Source organism: Phoca vitulina, unplaced genomic scaffold (assembly GCF_004348235.1).
Source record: "Phoca vitulina isolate PV1807 unplaced genomic scaffold, GSC_HSeal_1.0 scaffold5, whole genome shotgun sequence".
In the NCBI taxonomy this organism is placed as follows: Eukaryota; Metazoa; Chordata; class Mammalia; order Carnivora; family Phocidae; genus Phoca; species Phoca vitulina.
In genome coordinates this window covers 69,294,636-69,313,919 of record NW_022589708.1, presented here as the reverse complement: position 1 = coordinate 69,313,919, position 19,284 = coordinate 69,294,636, and the positions used below count along the sequence as shown (strand labels likewise).

The following is a 19,284-nucleotide window of genomic DNA, read 5'->3' as shown; positions in this document are numbered from 1 at the left end:
AATCAAAACAGCAGCAATAAAGTCAAAAAATATTGTGGCTTTCCACAATAAACATGTATGCCTTGCTCACAGGTCTGTGGATCATCTGTCACTCTTCTGGGCTTAGCTCAACTCAGGTTCAAGCATGCTGCATGTCACTCTCATTCTGGCTAAGGAGTAGGGGAACACAAAAGGTCAAGCCACTCAACATGAAGACATTTAAAGCCTCTGCTGGAATGTGGCACATGCTACATCTGGTCACATCAAATTGGTCAAAACCAGTCTCATGGCCAAGGGAAAAAAAAATCAATGGATCAGAGAAATACACACTACCTATAAGAGATACTGCCAAGTCACATGGCAAAAAGTGGGTGTGTATAATCCTTTCATAGGGAGTGGAAGAATTAGGAGCAATAATGTAACATAATTCCTCTGATACACTCTTTGAATATCCATTCTATTGTTCTCTCAGTTTTACACAAACACAAGAATCTGCTTTACTTCCTTCTCCCTTCAGCCTTACTTGACTGTGTCTTTTTTTTTTTTTTTTTTTTTGAGAGAGAGAGAATGAGAGAGAGCAAGCACATGAGAGGGGGGAGGGTCAGAGGGAGAAGCAGACTCCCTGCCAAGCAGGGAGCCCGATGCGGGACTCGATCCAGGGACTCCAGGATCATGACCTGAGCCGAAGGCAGTCGCTTAACCAACTGAGCCACCCAGGCGCCCTTGACTGTGTCTTAATATCACTGTGAGAATAGTTGATGTTACTTCCTAATCTCTCAATCCATTATTCAAGATGGGCAGAGCTCAAGCTTTACCTAATAATCTCTGCAACTCAAACGGATTATTCCCTTCCCTGAAATGCCGTTGAACTTCTTATCTGCATCTTTCATTTTGGTACTTACTTAACTTTCTAATATATCTTGTGCTTGCCTTTACTTTATATTCCCTTTAAAAGATAGTTTTCCTGGATACACAAGTTTTAATTGCCAACTATTTTTTCTCAGAACTTTGAGTGCTATGTTATTTATTCTGACTTCCATCATTGTTGTTGAGAAGCCTAGCGTTCAAGTACTCTCTTTGTCAGTGATCTCTTTCCCCTCTGGTTTCTTTTAAAACCTTCTCTGTATATTGGATATTATACCATTTCAATGCCAAAAGTCTAGAAGTGGATTTATTGTTATTTGTACTGCCCACTAGAAATTCTTCTTCCTCTATTTGTAAATTTTATATTTTATCATTTCTGGAAAATTCTCAGTCATTATCTCCTCAGATATTGTCTCTTCTTCATTCTCACTATCTTCTGGAACTCTAAATACCTGTATGTTAAAACTTTTCTTGCTTTCCTTCAAATCTCTTTAACTTCCTTAACTTTTTTCATTCCTATACTACCTTCTGGATAGTTTCTTCACCTCCTTTTTCCAATGTACAACTTTTTTTTTTCAACTATGTCTTAACTATTTTACCCATCTATTGAGTTCTTAAGTTCCACAATACATTGGTCATTTCTAAAAATTCTCTTTTCTTTTGAATGGTTTCTTATTTCTTACTCATGTTTGTGATTCCATATGTCTCTTTCTTTAAACATTTTATATTCTATAACTGATCATTTCAATATTTGAAACTGCTGGGGTTTTAAATTTATTGCTTTTATTTCTGCTGACTCTCACCCAAGTGCGCTCAGTTGATCTTTGATAATGAGCTAATGTTTGGTTGATGGTGGTCTGGGTAAATCCTAAAAATCTAAATTGAGGAGATTTCCTACAGGGTTCGCGTTTGTTTTAAATGGTGTTAACAGTGCTCAGCTGTATCCTCTTAGGAGGCGGACATGGAGCCTCAGAACTTGCCACTGACCCAGGGCTTGGTCTAAAAGTTGCAGTGCTGATATCCACATTCATTTGTAGGGGCATCTTGCCCTTTACTTTTGTTTACTGTTCTTCATTGCCATCTCAGCATTTTGGTTTTGTTTTGTCTTTGTTCTCCTCTTATACTTAATTCCCCTCATTTCAAAGACTTCAGAAATACAGTAAAAATTGTTTTATGCAGGAGTTATTATTTTCCAGCAAGAAGACCTTTCAGAGTATCTAATCTACCACACTGCTAGTAGTGGATGTCTTGGTGATATTTTTTACTCTGGTTTTATAGCTATGCTCCTAAAAGCTGCACTTGCCAAGAGTTGAGAGTCCCAGATAAATGGAGCATGGCTTAAATTATTTTAAACGTAGAAAATCAGAGTTAGAAGGCTTAACTTAGACTCTCTTGTTCAAAATGGGCCCTATATCAGGACTGGTTTGTTTAACTGACTGACAGCTTATGCTAATGAGATCATAGGATTCAGTCTGGTTTGCTCTGCCAACAGTGTGCTTATAGATCTATTACCCTGCTGAAAAGTTTACTCAAAATATCACTTACTGAATGATAAATTAGTGACATAATCTCATGAAGAAAGGCTAACAATAATCATCACAAATACTTAGCTAATATGGCTGAATTATTAAGCTTTACTATAACTTTATTTATGGTAGAGAGACTACTCAAGTGAACATGGCCATTGTTTGACCTGCTATCATAAGCTTGGAATTCTGATATTTATTATTTCAAAATTTTTTTGAGAACAAATCTTATCTATTAATATAGCTCATTCATTGAATATCACTCTATCCTTTTCCCCCAAACCCCAAAATTATAGTAAATAGCGAATGGATCAGGTTTTATGAATAAAAAACAAGATAATTTGTAGAAGCAACGGGTGTTTACAAGGCCATACTGGCATTAAGCACAGTGAATGTTCAGGAAGCATCTTGGTGAAAACATTAGTTTGGCAAGATAATGAATTATAGCTTATATGAAAAATGATCACATAATTCTAAGAATGTGTCAAAATCAGGGTTTTCTGACAATATTTAAATAAATTATGTTCTGGAGCTCAGAGCTTTATGTGTAACAATGGTGTCTAAAACACAAATAACAGTTACAATGGAAACTAGGAAAATGCCCCAACCCACCTCCACCCCCAACAGAACTAGGTAATCAGTACTTTCAGTAAATAAACTCCCTCCAACTATCCAGAATGATGTTGAATTGTGCTATATAGTAAATACTATTTTTACATGAGCTTTTACTATTATCGCTGAAAACATGGGTGCTACTCATCAGGGACCGGAATGAAGGAATGAGTTGATTCAGGCAAGGATTAATAAAGCACACTTGTGCAAATCTGAAGTTAATATCCAGGGTTGAATCGGTTTGCAAGTCTCTTCTCAGCTCTGCGTGAAGCACTATCTGGAACTTCCTCCCCAGCAGTGTCTCCAAGGAAAGAGTAAATTCATTTACCCTTATTTAAACACATATATTATCCCCTGTGCACATTTTAACCATTTCGGTTTCAGTTCAAAAGACTGGATATTCACGCTAGATAAATCAAAGTTAAAACATATTAATTGAAACATGTTTCAATACGTGCCCTTTTCTGCCTTTAGAAACCAATAATGACCCAAAGTTGTTCTTAACTATTATTTGTAATTACTGAGTTCTGAATTTTGTGTGTGCTAATATTTCAAAGATTAGCTTTGAAAAGCCTAAAACGAAGGGATGGTGGTTCAACTTTTTAGCAATTTAAATCTATTTCCAAGGCTTAGTATTCATGAAGAAGTCTAGTAAGTTCTTTGAAATCTTGACATTTCTTCTTTCTCTAAAAATTGTATTTTCATGGACTATATATTTAAACTTCAATTAGATTTGTGATGGGCAATTCGTGGCATTTACTTGCACTTAAAAATTCATGCTCAATATTTCAATACCAGAAAACAGCATCCATCCTCTTGACAGCAGAACACAAAATATAAGAAAAACTGATCACCCTGATTTTTTGTAAGTGAAGTATGGCAATTTTTATTTGAAAAGGCTCTGAAGCTAGTGAAGAAAAGAGGTGCCTGAAATGTAAGAAAAGATTTTGAATATTTTCTTCTCATCTTATACTTGATTCTCTTTGTTGCTTTCTTGGTTTGAAAAATGAGAGAACACATCTAAATGTATCTGGAGAATTTAGCTCACTTCTTAAAAGAGAAAGAACTAGCACATTATGTGATCAATAAAATAGTTTCTCTTTCAAATTCCTTTTGAATCCTTATTCTATCAAAGGCTGGAATGAAAGAAAGAACGATGAAAACCCATCTCTTAATGATTTGTGACAGCAATAGCCGGTCATCAAGGGATAGTTTTTCAAACAGTATTGTTAACGACACGATTAATAATAACATGCAAGAAAATCCGTTATCATTCACTTACAAAATCCTCTGTCCAAATCAAGACTACAAACTATTTTGTATGTCTACATAGGCATTTCCCAGTTAGTAAAACATATACTCTGACAACAAAATTCTACAATGAACTTTCGTAGAAATCTTTCTGATTACGTTAGGATCAACCAAAAGTCCCTATAATTGAACTTGCACTGACTCTGCTGTGTTAGAAGCCGCTTTCAGGACGTAAGAATTAAGCTGTAATTAATGTTTTCTAATAGGCGTGCAACAAGAATTGAAAGCAAGAAGAAAATGATCCACTTCAAAAAAGGAATATGGTTATAGAGGAAGTAAATGTTTAAAATACTGTGCAACTGTTTTACAGTGACTGTTAAACCCAAGGCCATATATTTTCATTATTACTATCTTTCTGTATATTATTTGAAAACATTTAAGTGCACGTGAATAGGTGTTCTCTGTGTATTTGTCAATAAGTTGCTTTTTGTCACTTACTCCTCGCATTAAAAAACATGCTTATAAAGAGTTTCATCACCTATTCAATGTAAATCTATATCCCTTCATATGCAAGAACCGTATATGTTTGGATTTTAAGTAAGAGCAAATTGCACTATATGCTTTGAGGGGAAACAACTCTTACGTGATTTAAAAAAAAAAATGTTTACTATCTAATAATACCGAAGTCTTCTTTATGTCTCTCTCTGTCCATCCTATAATGAAATAACGACCAAGAATACAACTGTAGGTTTAAAATAAAATGAAACAGAAAAGAAAGAGCAAGAAAGATAGGCTGCTAGTGACAAGACGGTCTCCCCTCATGCCAGGAAGGTTCTAGCTGTGAGCATGCTCAGACACATGGGAGGCACCGAAGTTACTATATCAGAACTCCTTCTGAGGTATAAGGAGGATACATCTAATACTTCAGTTGCTGTAAACCTATTGTTATTTTTCTGGTATTAAACATCTCTTCAGCCTCAGACTGACTGCAATGTTCCTACTACTTCATTTCATCGTCCTGATAGATATCAAAGGTAAGGCTGCTACTGTCTCGCTTAAATGAGTGCAATTCCAAAAGAATAGGAAATAGAATATTTCTATTTAGTTCTAGCATATTTATAATAGACTCGATGCAGCGTTTGAGAAACAGACATCCAGTTTACACTGTCTTTGTCATGATCACTAATTGCTTATAGTCCCATCCTAGCAACAAATTTTTCATGGAAACTTGCTTTTATGTGTTATTAAAACTGTAGATAAAACATCTTTAAAAAACAAGGTTGAATATGTCAATTATAATGGAGAAAATAATTTTTAGTATTTGTAACAAAAGTATGACAAATTAATAAATTAAAATTTTGCCTTATGAAACTTCAACCTGTTGAAACATCTTCATAAAATGTATGTAACTGTTAGTTGCTATGTTTCGTTGCTAACATAGTTAAACTGGGAACTGCAAAAAAAAAAAAAAGCCACAGACAAATCTAAATATCAGAAGCTCTCCCTAAGGGCAAACCTATATAAATTAAAATCATTTAAAACGTACAAAAGTATATCTATTTAGATAATTCTCTTTACTGTTCTTAATTTTTAAACATTTTTATTTCAGCCAAACTGCTAATTTTCAAGTTAGTGGCATTTTTCTTGTAAAGCTAAGGAAAAAAATTAATCTTCACCTGGTTTTAAAGAAAGATATAGACTTGTTTTGTTGTGAGGTTGTACACTTGTATCTGTATATCATACCCAAGGCATGTTGGATTTATTATTATTCAAATGTATCTGTTTAAGTCCTTAGTCTTTCTTAAGGAATTTTGATAAACCTCTGAGACTAAAAGTTAGAATTTGAAATTATTTTTATTTTCTGAGAAATTTGTTTTAGGTTTTTAAGATACTCAATCTTTATTAGATGAATTCAACTGAATATTTTTAATCTCGAAATAAAATACAGTATTTGTGAGCAGTTATTTACAAACGTCTAACAAATAAAAGATTTTTTAAATATTAAATTTAGTTTGAATTTGAAATACTAAAATTTTGTTTCAAATTATTTAAGAATATTATTCTAATACACTTAGCATGATTTTTATCTTGGATTTTAATCTCTTTTACATGAAATGTAAGTTATCTTTTCAGTATGATCTTAACGTGTTTCTTAAAGAGAAAGACTATATGAACTCACTTGACATGAAATACAGTTGTAGAAAGTAGTCCATTTCTTTGATTTCAGGTCTTCCTTCAGTTCATATGTCCTTATGCACATTTGTAATATTCAATTTAATATGATTTTTAAGAATAGAAGAAGTAGGTTCTTGGATCTAAAACACTGTGTAAGTGATCATCTGTACCCTTAATTCTTAACTGTAGAGGAACTGCAACTATAGTTAACCAATTTTACTATAGTACTACTTTTGCTTATGGTAATGCATTTAATTGATTTTGAAAAACAAAATCTTTGAGATGAAAAACATCTATTCCTGAAATAATGTTTTAATATTCACCACAACGTAATGGTATTCTTTAAAAAAAGAAGGAAAGAAATTTTAAACAGATGATTTTGTTTTTTATTTCTAAGTAAATGCCATATTTCAGATCCACAGTACCAACCTGATAAATATTTCAATTGTAATTCCCTGGAAATTTTCATTTTCTGATTTTACATTTCAGAATTCACATTCTGATTTCATTCTGATTTTACATACTTTTGATTGCTAATTTAACCCTTTATACTCAAACTTATCTATTTTCAAAGTTAGACATATTAATGCTTTGATATCTTACTCCTACTTATAAAAATAATAATCATTTGCTATGTAACTAGTGAAACTCTTTTTCACAACAAAATTATAGATAGGTAAAGCAGTTAGGCTATAATAAAGAAAAGTCATTCCAAATTATGTAAGAGCACAGGTTGCTTTTTAAATTTACATAAATATTTGCAATAGATTCTTAGGCCACAGCTAAACAAAAGGAAAAGGTAGACATTATGCTATTATCTTTTCTCTTCTGGCTATAATCACCCTTGAGTGCCTAAGGGATGAATGATATTGACTAACTTAAGGTACAGGCATTAACTGATAAGTAAAAATAACTTATCTCCTTATATCTTTGTACATGTATTTTATCATCAATTTATTCACTGGGTATCCTTGTTAACCAGCCTCAAGCCACCTCCTCTCAACAAAAGTTTTTTGTGGACTAATTATGGACAATATGACAAACCAAAAATATGGGCTTCTATGGGAAATTAAAAGCATGAAGTGCCCAGATTGCTACTTGGTAACTACCAGTTGCTACTTACTCAAATGATTTGCTAACCTTGGAAACGGGGCCTGAACAGTATTTTGAAGTGAGCAGTATTTGACTGCCCCCTAATGGACAAGTTCAAAGCTCAGCTTGGATGTTTCTTTTTCTAAGTAATGTCACTTCTAATTGGTTGCAGTGACTTGAGAAAAGGTTTTCCAACTAAATTTTAATTTCACACAATTACATCATGCTGCTGGGAGCTGTGAAAATCAATTATACTGCAGGGCAGTCATACAGAGAGACTAATGCGGCACCACTAATGAAAAAGAAACTCACCAGCTTGAGGGCTGAAAAGAGCCCACTGTGAGCGAAGAGGGAAAATATCAGAAACCCAGAATAGAAAGCTATTTGAGATGTGTTCTCTCTAAAGGCACTAAGTAAATACACGCTGCAACAGACGTTTATTCATTTGTTCATCTTATAAATATGACCAGATATATTAAGAGTTTTAAGGACTCTTACTTGAACTATAAATAAATACGACCAGATATATTAAGAGTTTTAAGAACTCTTACTTGAACTAACAAAATTGGCTGTCACCTGGATTTTAGAGACAAAATTGGTATGCCTTCAACTAAGTTATTTTTGAAAAATGGCACACTTTTATCCTGTAAAATTGTGGCCTGAATAAAATTCAATTAACTAAGAATAGTTTTTGTGCACATAATTATATAATGATAAATGCACAGTGTTTTCTGGAATATATATACAATATATATATATATAGTGTTTAAGAACCCAAAGTAGCTTGGTTTACTTGCTTGGTAAATATATAACTTAACATTCATCGGGAAAAAAAATTAAAGTGCTTGTTTTACATGAGACGTAGTAGTGGAATTATCTGAAAATAAAAAATATACCTGTCTTCTATGCTTTATTCACACCCATCAATTTCTCACCCCATACTACCAGTCATTGAGTATGTACGGGAAAAAAATTAAGTTTGCAATAATTTCAACGTTGTTAAATACCTCAGAAAAGTATCTTCAAATCAAAATAAAATGATTTCATGCTCCTGTGACTAAATAAACTTTTCAACATGGTAAAATTAGAAAGGAATTGCAGTTGAGGAATTGGCTTTATTGATAAAACGGTAGACCTCTTGTCTTATGTCGCTCCTACTCTCCACTGTTCTGGCTTCTGTCCTTACGTCTGTTCTTGTTTACGCCTCTCTCTTTTCCCTGGCGCCCCCTCCCCGTAGCCTCCCCACCCCCGCACCCCCACCAGTGCTCCTTTCTTAGATTCGCCTCCCACCACATTTACCCCCTCTTCTCCTCACCTCTGCGCACATCTGTCTCAGATGCCCACCTGGCCTCTCTTGCTGTCGTTTCTCCATCTCAACCTCTCCTTGTGGTCTCTTCCAGGCTTCCTGGCCTCTAAAATCTCTTCTCTCTAGTCTTCCTGCCTCCACTTTTCAACTCTCTTGCTCTTTGAGCTCTTACCTTCTCCAGCTCAAGCTTCCCGCTTTTCATATCTCGTGCTCCCTGATTCCCATGCCTACTTCTCCACTTTGATTGTTAGCATCCACCTGGTTGTTTCCCCCTTGGAATCCAACTGCCCTTCTATTTCCTCCTTCCTCAAGCATGCCTCACCTCTAATCGCCTCCTGTGGCTCTTGAGCTTCCTCTCCGGGTCTTCACGTACCTGTTGTCCCCCTTTGAGGCCCTGGTCTCCTTGCTGTTATTTGTGGCTAGCCAGCCCCAGTGGCTCCTGGCCTGGTCAGCAGTCCTCATTTCTGTGGTTCAGATTGCTAGAACATGTGTCCAAACACAAGCAAACTCGTACTATGTCTCCTTATAACTTCAACCCCAACAGGCGCTGGTTTTGTAGGTCCATGGTGATTTCTTGACAATTCTGAAATCCAGAGAGCTCTGAAAACTGAGAGTATGAACTCTTTTGCCTACAAAATGGGGTCAGAATTGATCAGAAGCAACTTAGAGTCTTCATTTATAATTTTACTGCAAAACTTCACACATTGTGATATAGATAAATATTAATGTGCTTGATTATGTGATTTTGCCCCACACCCAGCAGGGAATGTTATGTCATTTATAGCATATGCATCATATTAACTTTCTAGAATAAAGCAAATTATAAATTCTGAAATACATTTCTCCAATGGGTTTCTTTTAAGGTGTTATAGATCTACACTAGCCATCACTCTATTCAGGTTACCACTGTCCCATGCCACATTACTCTCCCCAGGGCTATATGACTCTTTTCTTTTCCCAGGGAAGTTCTGTGTTATTAGAATAAAGTGTTCAATGAGAAAGAGAGAGAGATCATTTTAACTATTTCTTCCTTTCTATAATTCCAGTTTATTTTTTACTCAATCTGCTCAAATTAAAAAAAAAAATATTGGTGATGATATTTTCCATTCCAATAATTCCAACTGTATTTAAATCTGTCTGTTCTGGTTTTATAAACTTCCATTCTTACCTCATGATACTATTCCTTCCATTATTTCTTTGAGAATTTTAATCATACAGATTTAAACTGCTTTTTAAAGCACTATCATCTAATTCCTCAGGTATGAATTCTCCCTTTTCTGGAGCCCTGGACATTTTCATAAAGTCGAAGGGACTTTCCTCCTGCACGCCTCTCCGTAGGAGGGCTCCCATAATGGCCTCGACATAGCCTACTGAAGTGTTCAGATCTGAGCTGTCATTTATGTTCGAATCTTGGGGATTTTACCAGTTCCAAATCTCATGTTCAGTTTGCAAATCACCACTGCTGCTTTCACTGCTGGCATGGGCAGGGCGATATCAAATTCACAACCTTGGGTAGTCAGGCAGAGCTATTTCATCCTCCATTCATCATCAGGAGCTCAGTCCCAATGTGCGCACTTCCTGTAGGTCCACGCACCTGCTGGCCCGGCCACATTCAACCCATTTCGGAGAGAGGCTTGGAGCCCAGTCCTAGTGCTCATCCAGTCCCACCTAGGGGGTTAGTTCCTCTCACACCGGTGGCTTTTTCTCTATTCATATTTGTGGAGAGTTCTTTCTGCTAAGAGCTTAATGTTTTAATGAAGAAACATAGTAGCAATTTTTTTGTGTCTATGGAAAATTGTGTTTGTGGGGAGCATATTCAGAACTTGCTCACAACAGATCATCTTGATGCAGAAGCTCGGAAAAGAAGGTAGTTTTCATTCTTCAGATTTTGCTTTATCAGAAATTGGACACTGATGGGCACACAAACCAGAGATTTGGAGTAGTAAAGTGAAGTGCCATACGAATGTAAGGGATCAGGGTAGGGGAGGCAGCAGAGTGGCAAGTATGTTAGACTTAGGGTTAGCAAAACTGTGGTCAAGTCACTGCCTTATCCTTCACCAGCCTTTGGCCTTCAGCACACCAAATAATCTCTTAGCCTCGGCCATAATATTGGTGTAACTGCTGGGTTTCTAGGAACCACTTGTGATGATGTTAAAGGAATAGATTCTAGGACTCCGTCCCCAGTAGATTCAATAGGTCTAGGCTAGAGCACAGGACTCTGCACAGTACAGAAGCAAGCCAGGTGATCTGATAAACTGGTCCTATGGATCACACCTCTGGAAACACTGGTATTACAGTTAGCACATCAAAATATAAGTAGGCTTTTTTTCCTAGAAGAAATGCTAATTCCTTGCTATACTCTTTGTGCATATCAGGATGTTAATTGCGTTCACGGCATTATTTAACATATTAATTCTTCTTGAATTTTTTTTTAATTTTGAGGATTATAAGAACAAATTAAATATTTAGCAAAGAAATAGCTGAACCCACATTGTCTAATGATCAGTATACAGCCTCTTAGTGGGTAGTATGATCCAGAAAAGAATAATTAATGTGCACGTTTAACTATAAGGTAGTCTCTACCACTCCCTTTTTTGGAAGAAACTGTTAACCCATGACAAAATGGCTAGGGAGGCGTCTCTTCTGATTTAGAGTGAGATCCTCTTTTTCATTTGTCATGTCGTTTTAATTATCCACTTTTTTGCTTGATTATGGTCCAGCCAGTGGACTCGACTAGATGAGTCATTTGCCTGTAGCAGGACAAGAGTGCTAATTCAAGCACTCCCCTCATTCCTCTTCCCTCCCTCGCCCTCCCCTCTCCTCGTCCTCCCCCTACCCACCTCTCTGTCTCTTTCTTATTCACCCTTTTGTCTGAGATTTTCAGGCTCAACCACATAGGCTAAAAATAATGTATCTTAGGCTAAAAATAGTGTATCTATTATTGTAGATATTTCTACTCTTAATTTTCTTTCATGTAAATTCATGAAATATAAGAAATTCAAAAGATATTGATTCACTTCCATTCTTCTTTTGAGGGCCACTGCAAAAATATTCCCTCAAAAGTCTTAAATTCTGTCTGAGAGTGAGATAAGAGAGTCTTTAGGTAAACTTACTTATAGTCAGGAAAGGGATAATACTCCATGCTGAGTGTTGGTGAAAAATTCTGTTCCCTTGTTCAGAAACTATTCCTTTATGGCTGTTTCCTACTTCCCACTTATAAATGCCACTCTTACTGTAACTAATGCTAAAATTATCTACTTGGAAAAACCTCACTAGGAACACAGGGTTTTGCAAAGGCGATGTGATTTGTGTCCATTGTATGAGTGAATTGCAAGAGTTTTGTAAAAAGCAAAGCATGAGGAAAATATTTATACTGATTCCCAGACATAGATAATATACTATAAGTCAGTGTGGGCCACCTTACCTCAACGTACATAGAATCTACCTGGAAATTAGGAGAGACCTAACCACCTCTCCCCTTCAATGGTAGATAACTTCAAGCAAAAATGCCAACATATGGGGCGCCTGGGTGGCTCAGTTGGTTAGGCATCTGCCTTCAGCTCACATCATGATCCCAGCATCCTGGGATCCAGCCCTGCAGCATCCTGGGAGCACCGTGCATCAGGCTCCCTGCTCAGCAGGGAGTCTGCTTCTCCCTTTCCCTCTGTACTCTCCCTGCTCATTCTCTCTCTCAAATAAATAAATAAATCTTTTTTAAAAAATGCCAACATAAGAAATAACTATAGTATTGATAGTAGATAAATGAGAAAAGAGAAATGAACATAAAGCTCCTATCTGCACCTAACCCACATTGACGTCATATCTGACACATGTACACTCAAGTTGGACCTATGCTTCTGACATGGATTATCATGAAGTACCCGTGTACTCCGCACTTCCACATATAGCATTTTAGGTATATGTAGTCCAATTATGGAAACACAGCTACCCCTGAATATGTTACTTAAGTTTAGATAACAATTTTGAGGCATATAGTAAGTACTAAAAACTGAAAACTTCACGAGGCATTGGGAGAATCGAAATTGGTAGAATAAGTTCCCTTTCATCAGTGGGGCACAATACACCATAGGAAAAAGAAAAATATCTATAATAAAATGCCATAAATACTACAGTAGAGATATGTGTAAGATGCCTTGGTGAGGAGAAAGTTCATACTTTTTTTTTAAGATTTTATTTATTTGTCAGAGAAAGAGAGCACAAGCTGGGAAGCAGGAAGAGCAGGCAGAGGGAGAAGCAGGCTCCCCACTGAGCAGGGAGTCCGATGCGGGGCTCGATCCCAGGACCCCGGGATCATGACCTGAGCTGAAGGGAGACACATAACCCACTGAGCCACCCAGACAACCCGAGAAAGTTCCTACTCTAGAGAGATTCTGGAGGGGATCAGTAAAGTTCTCACAGAAATGACTTTTGAAATGGGTATAAAGACTATGGACTCTGGGAAACCATCTGAGGGTTTCAGAGGGGAGGGAGTGGGAGGATGGGGTAGCCCGGTGATCGGTATTAAGGAGAGCACATGTTGTGATGAGCACTGGGTGTTATACGCAAATAATGAATCATGGAACACTACCTCAAAAACTAATGATGTAATGTATGGTGACTAACATAACATAATAATTTTAAAAAAAAGAATGATGAAGTGAAAAAGGAGAAAAATTGCATTTTGGATATAGAGAATGGCACAAGCTAAAGCCTCAAAATCTTATTCCCGTAGACGTAGGGCTGCCAGAATACACAACAATTATAAAAAGTAAAGAACTCTCTGCTGCCTGTGTTTGATCAGACATCACCTTGAATGACTTAATTTGTTCATTTTCAATACTATACTATATGCCACTGATGAACACACCACAATTTTTATCTATTTTATTTTTCAAGGACATTTGGGTTGTTTCCAGTTTGAGGCTGTTATGAAGAATGCTTCAGTGAATATTCTTGTCTGAGTCTCTGGGTATGCACGTGCATGCATTTCTCTGGGTACATGCCGCCAATTACAGCTGCTGACTCATCAGGTTTTCAAGGCTTCGTGTCTAACGGATAATGACAGGTGGTTTCCCAAAGCCGTTGCTCCAAGGAACACCCCACAAGTGCATGAGAGTTTGCATAGCCTCACATCCTCGCCAAATAGTGTAGGATTGGTGGTTTTTTAAATTATAGCCATACTGGTAATCTGTAGTGATAGCTTGTAGTTTTAATTTGCATTTCCCTGCATACTAATTAGATTTAATACTTTTTCAAATGTTTTTGGCCATTTGTGTATCCATTTTTGTTATGTGTCTGTTCAGTTTCCTGTCTCTTTTCTATTTACTGTTCATCTTTTCCTCATTAATTTGTAGGACCTCCCTTTCATCCCCTCCATACACACTCTCACTACACACACTCACACACTCACACTCACATACACTCACACATACATACATTCTAATTACAAACTTTCTGAAACATCTTCTACTCTGTAGCTTGTCTTTACACTTTCTTAATGGTATATTTTTTTTTCATTTTTTGCAACAGAAGTTCTTAATTTTAATATAGTCTAATTCAGCTCTCTTTTCCTTTATGATTAACGTTTTTATTTTCTGGGTGGTTTTTTTTTTTTTTTTTTTTTGTATTCTCCTTAAAATCTCTAGTGCAAAGTCATAAAGACTTTTCCCTCATTATCTTCCAGAACGTCGATTGGATTACCTTTAATATTTAAATATAATCCACTAGAAGTACCTACCCCCCACTACTGCTCTGCAGTGCCACTGGGTCATAAATCAAACGTTCACATCTGTCTGTCTCTTTCAGAACTTTCTATTCCATTGGATTTGTCTGTTGTTCACCCTTTCCCCCCAGTATTACACTGCATAAATTATTGTACCCACATGATAAGTCTTAGTTTACAGATAAGTTCTCTTGCCTTGTTCTCCTTCTTTCAGACTGACCTGGCTCTTACTGAGCTTCTAGAAATATATGCCTTTTAGAAACAACTTATCCGGGGCGCCTGGGTGGCTCAGTCGTTAAGCGTCTGCCTTCGGCTCAGGTCATGGTCCCAGGGTCCTGGGATCGAGCCCCGCATCGGGCTCCCTGCTTGGTGGGAAGCCTGCTTCTCCCTCTCCCACTCCCCCTGCTTATGTTTCCTCTCTCCTGTCTCTCTCTCTGTCAAATAAATAAATAAAATCTTTAAAAAAAAAAAAAAGAAAGAAACAACTTATCCATTTCTATGCACATATACATAAACACTCCTGGATTTTTATTGTCATTTCTTTGAACCTGTAGATCAATTGGGGGAAGAATTAACTTCTTTAAAATATTAAGTCTCCATTTATTTGCGTCTTTAATGTCACTCAATAATTTTATATACTTTACATAAATGTCTTGCAGATTTCTGTTAGATTTATTCCTAAATATAGAACATGTTGATGCTGTAGTAAAAGGTATTTTTTAAACATTTTATTAACTAATTCTTTGTTGCTGACATACAGAAATGACATTGATTTTCAGAAACCTTGCTAAATTCACTAGTACTAGTAATTTTTTTATGTTCGTAATCATATCATTCATAAATAATGACAGTTTTATTTCTTTTCTTTCAATATTTAAACCATTGATTTATTTGCCTTGTCTCACTACATTTGCTAAAGTCCTCCAGGACAATGTTGAATAGATATAGAAATAGTGGACATTGCTGTCCTGTTCCCAATCTCAAAAGGAAAGCCTTCAAAAATCCACGATTAAGCATATTATGTACTATCGGTTTTTACAGATATCCTTTATTAAATCAAGTTACCTTCTATTTTTACTTTGCATAGTTATTTTAAAGTCAGAACTTGATAGATCCATCTCTGGAGCCCCTGTCATAACCAAAGTTAATGACGAATGACAGACTGGGCGAAAATATTTGTGAGTTATAGACCAGAAGGTTAAGTTCTCTAAAGAATTCTGGTAACATTGCCAGATTCGATTTTCTCACTCATAGTTCCAAACTGTGTTCCGGGCCACTGCCACCAGGAATGAAAGTTTCACCAGTCCAGGAGCATAAATAAGTGAGTTTTTTCCATAAAGCTAAGTGTATTCTTTTTAAAGGATTGTCTTTTTTCCCTGTGGATATGTTTTGTGTAATTTTTAATGATAAAATACTATTTTTCTAATAAATCATTATTGTAATACATGGTAACTTAGGGTTTTAAAATTTTTTCTTACTTGAAAAACTAAATATTAGTAACTTGTTGCAGATCCCTCTTAATTCTTTAATTGACTTTATGGTCTGAGAAATCTCTGACCATATGTTTAACAGTGATCTTAAGGGTGTTGACAAAGACAAAGGAGCCAATACGTTAAGGAGATATAGAGGAGAGGACCTTTAGAGAATATGGAGGAGGAAGTAAACCAGGGCAGTGAGACATCACAAAGCCATGGGAAAAAAGGTTTCAGCCCAGTGGCTGTGGTTGGCTGTGTCAAATGCTACAGAGAACTAAGTAAGATGAAAACTGTAAAATACCTACTGCATCTAGTAACAAAGAGGACATTAATGATTCTGATGGGAGATAGCAGCAAGGCCAAGACCAAATGCTGTGGGTTGAAGACAGAAAGGCTGGTGAGTAAGTGGAGATATTGACTTGTATGATTTTTCTGAGAAATTTAATTTTGAAGAGAGAAGTGGGTCTCAGTTCTCCTGTGGATACAGTAGGATCTGGGTTGATGGGTTGATTGGTTGTTTGCTTGCTTGATTGGTTTGTTTGTTTGTTTGTTTGTTTGTTTTGAAGATGAGAGCTGGTTGAATAAGATTAACATGAGTTTAAAAACCAGTGGAGAGACAGGGATATTAAAATATAGGAGAAAAAGATAATAATTAACAGAGAGAGATTCTGAGAACATGAGGTGAAGTGGAATATAAAACATAGATGGACAACCTCAGCATGGGCAGGGAAGAAGAACATCATCCTTTGTGCATCATCAAAGAAGCACCCAGGGCCTCAGCCTAGGAATGTGTGGCTTCTATGTGGCTCGACACCAGCTGTCTATGTGAATGGTGCCCCATGCTTGTGTGAGGTACATCCTGCCCAGGCACATGCAGCAGTCTTGTATGTAGGTAAATCTGTAAGTCAATGGAACTAGAATTTGGGAGAATTACCGCCAAGAGGAAGAAAACCCAGTGAAAGTCCCTTGACACTAAGCAGTCAGCAGACAGGATGAATTAGAAGAGTGAGGGAAGGGAAAAGGGAAGCACCTTCTCTCCTTTCCACATTTCCCATGCCAAGCTTCCATCAGGCTTCACTTCCACAAGCACTCTTTCCATGTTCTTATTCCTTCATCCACCACGGTGATCATTCTCTGAGTCCATTGTGTTCAGGCAGGTTTTAAGAAGAAGATAGTCTCTCAAACTCATGCAGAACAAGATTGGTATTTAAATACTAAAAGACAATATTTTAACTTAAAAGAATTCATCCCTAAAGGTGAAGTTTAAGCAGTTTATTGGTGAGTAGCAGAGATGTTTTTGGAAGAGAAGTCTTCCTGGTGCCCTTATATCTTTATAACTCATCAAGGGCCACAGCATTCAATTCATGATCCACATAAATGCACCCAGCCAAGGGAAACGTGGGGCTGAGATCCATCCCTGTTGACGATGATATTGACAATTTGAAGTTCTCTTGTTTTCTAATTTAAACCAACATTTATTGAGCCTATACTCTGTTCCACGTGGTTTGTCATCATTTCCCCAAATCTGCTTGTTTAAACATTGGACAATCATCTGCAGAAGGAGATGGGGTGATAGTTTCCACAGAACATCTGTGAATAGGATCCCGAGGGACTTCCAGCAGCCTGAGATGGTTGGTTTGTCCCAGAAGAACATGACAGAGAATAGGGGTTTAGAGAAATTCTGTTAAGGCAGCAATCTTTGAAATGAAATGGAGGTGGGTAAATGTATGAATAAAACTGGATCTGGACCCTATACATCCTGGTTGATATGGTCACACAATACTGTCAGGGAAGGGAGGACCAAACAGAGGCATAAAAGCATAAGATTTCTAAGTTTAAAAAAAACAACAACAAACAAGAAACCAATTTCTCTCCACTCACCTTAACATTAAAGTTTTTTAGAAAGACTTTATAATAGTTATCTCCACACAAACAATAAATCATCCATCCCACAAAGGTGGGCTTTTATGATGCTCAGACTCTTCCTAGAAATAGGAGAGCTTCTAGAAGGTGGATTCAGTGAATGAGCTGGATTCACTTTTGCTTCTCATCGTGAATGGAATTGCTGCTCCTCTTAGACATCCTAGCACCTGAGCTCCAGGTGGGACTGGGCATTGTCTACCCTGTTGACCTAGCACATAGAAGGCACTCAGTTAACATTTCTGCATGTGAAATAAATGTTTCTTCCGGTGCTGCTCTTTAAAGAGTAAGCTGACTCTTTTGTCAATGGCAGAGGCTTCATCTGCATCTGAATTGAACTCCACTAGGAGTGGCGCATTCTGGGAAATGGCCTCATTGGCCAGGATCCTCTATGTTCCCCCTGGGACAGTAGAGCTGTCATCTCTGGTGTTAGTGTGGAAAGAATCTCAGCCAGAACACCAGGTTGAAGGGAAAAGGGCTGTCTTCAGCTTCATGCAGGACTAGTATTGGCAAAGAATCAGAGAAAAAAAAGAGGGACTTGCACATCTTCATGGATTCTTAAACTGAGGACCTAAAAAAGCATCTTCACCTGTTGTTTCCCAGGAACACGAGGAAGGTGTTGGCAGGCAGCAAAAAATGTTCTTGGGCAGCAGTCCAGTTGGCCTCAAAAGGCTCTCAAGGAGTCATTTAAAAAGCTCTTTGCACAGACATGTCCAGAATATTGACCAGATGAGAGAAGAAGCACTCACTGAGCAATTTTCTCTCACATGTTCGAACCTCCTCTCAGCTGTGTGTTTGGCAGGGGTCCCATAGAAATCACTGCAGAAGCTATCAACATAGCTTTTATGCAGGCATCCTCCATTTTAATAATCCCCAAGTTTCAATAAAAACTATCTCTTTACACTTCCACAGATGGCAGGAAGACTAGACGGCAGAATATGCTTTCTACAGACGGCTATTGATTCTTTTTCAGTATGTGCCAAATACAGCAGGAATTCTTAATTATTTTTTAAATTGTATAATGACCAGGAAAAAAATAATAAATGGAATATTTAGAAAACTAAACAATATTTTTGTTATTAAAATAAAATATAAGCTTGCAATTTTGGGAAGTTTAAATTTTGAAAAGAGCTCTTCCTTCAATTCTTTTTATTCCTAAATGACCCATTAATTCATTTGTTCATTAAAAAAATTACTGAGCACCAAGTAAGTACCAGGCACTTGGACAATAGGGATTTAGGATACAGAGGGCAAGGCGTAGGGAATAGATTTCACTTATTTATTTTCCTTCCACATAAAATTTATACCTTGAGCATGTCTTCAGGAAGATGCCATTCTTGAGTGCAAAGTGGGGAATTAAGA

At 36.8% G+C, this 19,284-nt stretch overlaps 1 protein-coding gene across 1 annotated transcript in view; it reads left to right on the top strand.

Moving 5' to 3' along the window:
• The first annotated feature begins 5,175 nt into the window (after positions 1 to 5,175).
• Positions 5,176 to 19,284, top strand: part of RXFP2 (relaxin family peptide receptor 2) — a 55,324-nt gene continuing 41,215 nt past the window's right edge. The window contains exon 1 of the mRNA XM_032402498.1: positions 5,176 to 5,266. Coding sequence (XP_032258389.1) covers positions 5,224 to 5,266 — 43 coding nt within the window. The 5' untranslated portion in view covers positions 5,176 to 5,223. The remainder of the gene's footprint in view (positions 5,267 to 19,284) is intronic.